The 3,925-nt window shown below is 29.4% G+C and overlaps 1 protein-coding gene across 1 annotated transcript in view; it reads right to left on the bottom strand.

The window, feature by feature from the left end:
• Positions 1-3,682, bottom strand: part of LOC106471337 (protein maelstrom homolog) — a 79,394-nt gene extending 75,712 nt beyond the window's left edge. The window contains exon 1 of the mRNA XM_013931937.2: positions 3,393-3,682. Within this exon, the coding sequence (XP_013787391.1) occupies positions 3,393-3,524 (132 nt within the window). The 5' untranslated portion in view covers positions 3,525-3,682. The remainder of the gene's footprint in view (positions 1-3,392) is intronic.
• Positions 3,683-3,925: the final 243 nt, after the last annotated feature.

Raw genomic sequence — 3,925 nt, 5'->3', positions numbered from 1 at the left:
TTGTCAAACGTTAAATACAGCGACTGGAATAACATGGTACTGAAATTGACACCTTTGACTAGGATTGGCTAAAAGTTTTACAACTGAGGTTTAACACACCCAGATGCTGTTTTATAAAGCAAACAGACTAGAAAAAGGTTTAAATACCAATCACAGATGGTAGGACCAACACAGAAGTGGAAGGAAACATTTTTTTTTAATTTTCTTCTTAGAGGGTGCTTATTTATTGTCTCAAACATATTTTGGGATTTTTTAAAATAAATTTCACTTAAACTTCATTAAACAATACAATTTTGTACAAATAATTGAATATTATGCTTATACCTTATGAATTTTATACCTTAGTACTAGCTGGTATGGAGACTTGAGGATGCTTCTGGAAAAGATACTTCCATGATACATGTCCTGTGGATAAGGGCTGGCTTTGTTTTTTTTTTAACAGTTTAATTTAGTGATGTTGTCCTAAAATGTTGTTTTCATTATTGAAACAATGTATCATTAGATTAGATAATGTATAGAAACAAACAAAGCATATCTCAATCTACAAAGATCCATATGGATCATAAAATAGGAGGGTTTTGTAGATTTTTAAATAGTGAAAATACCATAAAAATTTACAAACCATTCAATTCCACAGTCAGAAATTAGTAGATTTATGCTGCAATTTCATTCATGTATTGAATAATTAATGAAAAACAATTAACTGTACCTGTAAATTGACCTTTCACACCAAATTGTCAGTGATTGAAACAAAATTATTGCTTTACCTGGTAATCTGAAACACTGTGTGAAAACCATGACAAAGGAAGATATAATGTAATCCTAATAAAATACTGCTACTGAAAACCCATAAGTGTGAATTCATATTGTACTGTTAAAGAAATGAAAATTGTCAACAATAAAATATTAAAAATGAAGTAAGAACTTGCATATGTACCTATGAAAGTAAAGGAGAGATGTATTTCATTGGTTTTAAAGTAACTGTTGCCTAGCCAACATATCGTGTGTTTAATTTCCAAGTTTTCATTTTCTGATATTTTGTTGGCTGTATTTGGGCAGACATGTATATACATGTTTATGCATTATGTAACACAAACCACCCATATTACACCCAGCCCATATTCTGAAAAGTAACCATAAAGCAGCTATACTGTAACTTTTTAAAATGTACACACATCTTCATGAAATTCTGCAGATTATTGGTAAACATTACAAGCCATTCGTGCACAAAGTATGAGATTTTTAAACTGAGTTTTAACATTTTAAATTCATTATTTACTTGTGTCATTTTTTATTTTAGAACATTAACTATCCAACATGTGAATTAATTTTGATTTTAAGATTAAAAATACTTTTATGCATCAGAAAATTGTCACATTTCACATGTGAAACCTTCATAATCTTCTAATATCCTCCAAATAATTATCAAATATTTTTTTAGAAAAAGCTTTATATTTTATCTGTTATTTTTACTATTGTACCTTCATATGGGTTCAGTCGATTCTACCGACCTCATAACAACCATAAAAAATAGGAAATAGATATAAGTTACGTTTTTTCTTTCTAAAATTACTACAAATTATAACACAAAAACACAAATGTTTTGTCTAAATAGTTTAAATCTCATAACATTTTACATACATAAAAATTTATTGTTTTATTATATTGACCTTTCAACAGTGTCTGACTAATATTACATAAGTTGAATGATGCAGTTGAATGAATTTGCCTTTACAAAGTGATCTGTCTTGGCTGTGTTCTAGTTGACCAGTATTTGGTAAAATATATTCACATTTCAGTTATAATACATTATACATGTATATACATTATTACTATTTAAAATAACTTCTTGAATTTAAGTTATTTTTCTTGAAACATAGAACAGTAAATAAAGAAGTATAGAAAAGAATTATCTCTTCCACTTACAAATGTTATACTCATTTGCTGCTTGCAGTAATTTGCTAAGTCTTACCAAATGTCACATTGGGGAATGTAAAACAAAATATTTCTCTGGGTTTTATATATATACATTTTGAAATAACAAAAAATCATAAATTACTATATAAATACAACAGAATTCCACTATAATTTATCAGGATTAGTAGCCAAGCTGTATTTGAGTCTAAAAAATATATTTTTTGAGCTCAATAATGTCTTACCTTACCACATGGAATCTACCATGAAAAGAACGAGACATTCTGAGCTGTTGAATGGTTATTCACAAGTCATAGACAGAAGCAGATGTTAGTAAGCATTTCCAAAAATGGAAAGTGGTGGGCAAGCTACCGTGTTTGATTCACTAAATATAGCAATATCTCAGCAAATAGAAAAGCAGGTGGTTTTATTTTATATTCTAGCTTGTCAATATTGTTAATTTGAGTTCCTAATTTGTAATTAACTATAGATTTTGTACTTGGACATCATAAACATCTAATCTGAATCATTGGTGCATTCAACATACCACATGACATACAAAAATTGATACTTAGGATTTTTTTTTATATTTACTTTTAAATTTAGAAATTAACTATTGTATAATACTAAAATTTGAATCAAAATCTACAATTTCATAACATACTTATTGATATACACTCATAAAATGGTAGTTCAATAAAATTTTGAATGTAACTCTACAAATGTGATGACATGGCCTTTGATCCATAACCATAGAAAGACCCATCTTGGTAGGGTTAAAGGGTTTGAAGTTTTGTTTGTGCGTTTTCAAATAGAAAATACTTCTGGATCCAATGAAACTGGAAAAATGACATTAACATGCTGAGTGGCAAAAACAACAGTAACACTACCAATACTACATCATAAAACACTACAATACAATAATCAACTTATTCCTAACATTAAACTCAAGCACTGGTAGACTGTAAACTAAATGGTACAGCTTTTTAATGGATAGCTGTCCTACACAAAATACTAACCAACCTTTACCTAACTGCAGTTAAGTATTCATAAGCTTCAGCTCGAAGATGTCACCTGTCAACATTATTTTACATAACTCTATGATGAAATTTTGGGAATTGGGGTAAAGACACCATTGCCAACACATTTTATTTTTATGCAGTTGGAATCCTTAGGAGACGATAGGAAGCAACAATTTTTTGATTAACCTAGGTTCTAATAATGTTCATTTACGAATCACAGAAAATCACCTAGTGTATGAAGTATTACTATAAGTGTATTAACAGACAGCCGATGTAAAATAGGACATGCTACCTGAAACATCGGGCGTGATCTTTGCTCTACTGAAATTAAAAGTATGTCTAATTCATTCGTAACTATGCGTGTAACTAGACAAGCCTAATCACCTTACACCTGAAAATTAAAGTTTACATTAACTAAAAAGGTATAATTACAATACAGGATTACAAATTACTTACCGCCCATTTTGGATGAGCAATTTTGGGCATCTCACTCATAGGAATGAATTGACCTTGTATCTGCATTTCTTGTTGAAGTTCTTTCATAAAAAAAGAAAACGGATTCTTTGCATTCTTGTTTTTCTTCGGCATAATGATTGTTTAATTTTTTCTTATGACCTCAAATAAAAATTAGTTACAATTTAATAGCACACACACACACAGGGTTTAAACACTTCTAAACTAAAGTAAACATAGTTACTTTCTAACAACAAATCAAACCAGAACAGTCCAGAACACAACTATGTATCTAAAAACCCGAAACAGCAAAGAAAATATATTTCTAACTTTACGCAAATGAATAAAACCAAGTGAATTTACAGTTATCAGAATATGCGACAAACATAAATGCAGCATTACAAAGATTTGTAAACATACTAAACTCCAAGCTATCTGAAGTTCATCTGTGTATAAAACAAATGTTGTTTGATTGTATTTTCGCATAACCCCAGATAATAAAATTTCCATGCTTCTTATAGCACACAGATAACATT

Source organism: Limulus polyphemus, unplaced genomic scaffold, assembly GCF_000517525.1.
Source record: "Limulus polyphemus unplaced genomic scaffold, Limulus_polyphemus-2.1.2 Scaffold4553, whole genome shotgun sequence".
NCBI classification, from domain to species: domain Eukaryota; kingdom Metazoa; phylum Arthropoda; class Merostomata; order Xiphosura; family Limulidae; genus Limulus; species Limulus polyphemus.
The sequence above is the reverse complement of the archived record's forward strand: the minus strand, read 5'-3'. Positions and strand labels throughout refer to the sequence as shown.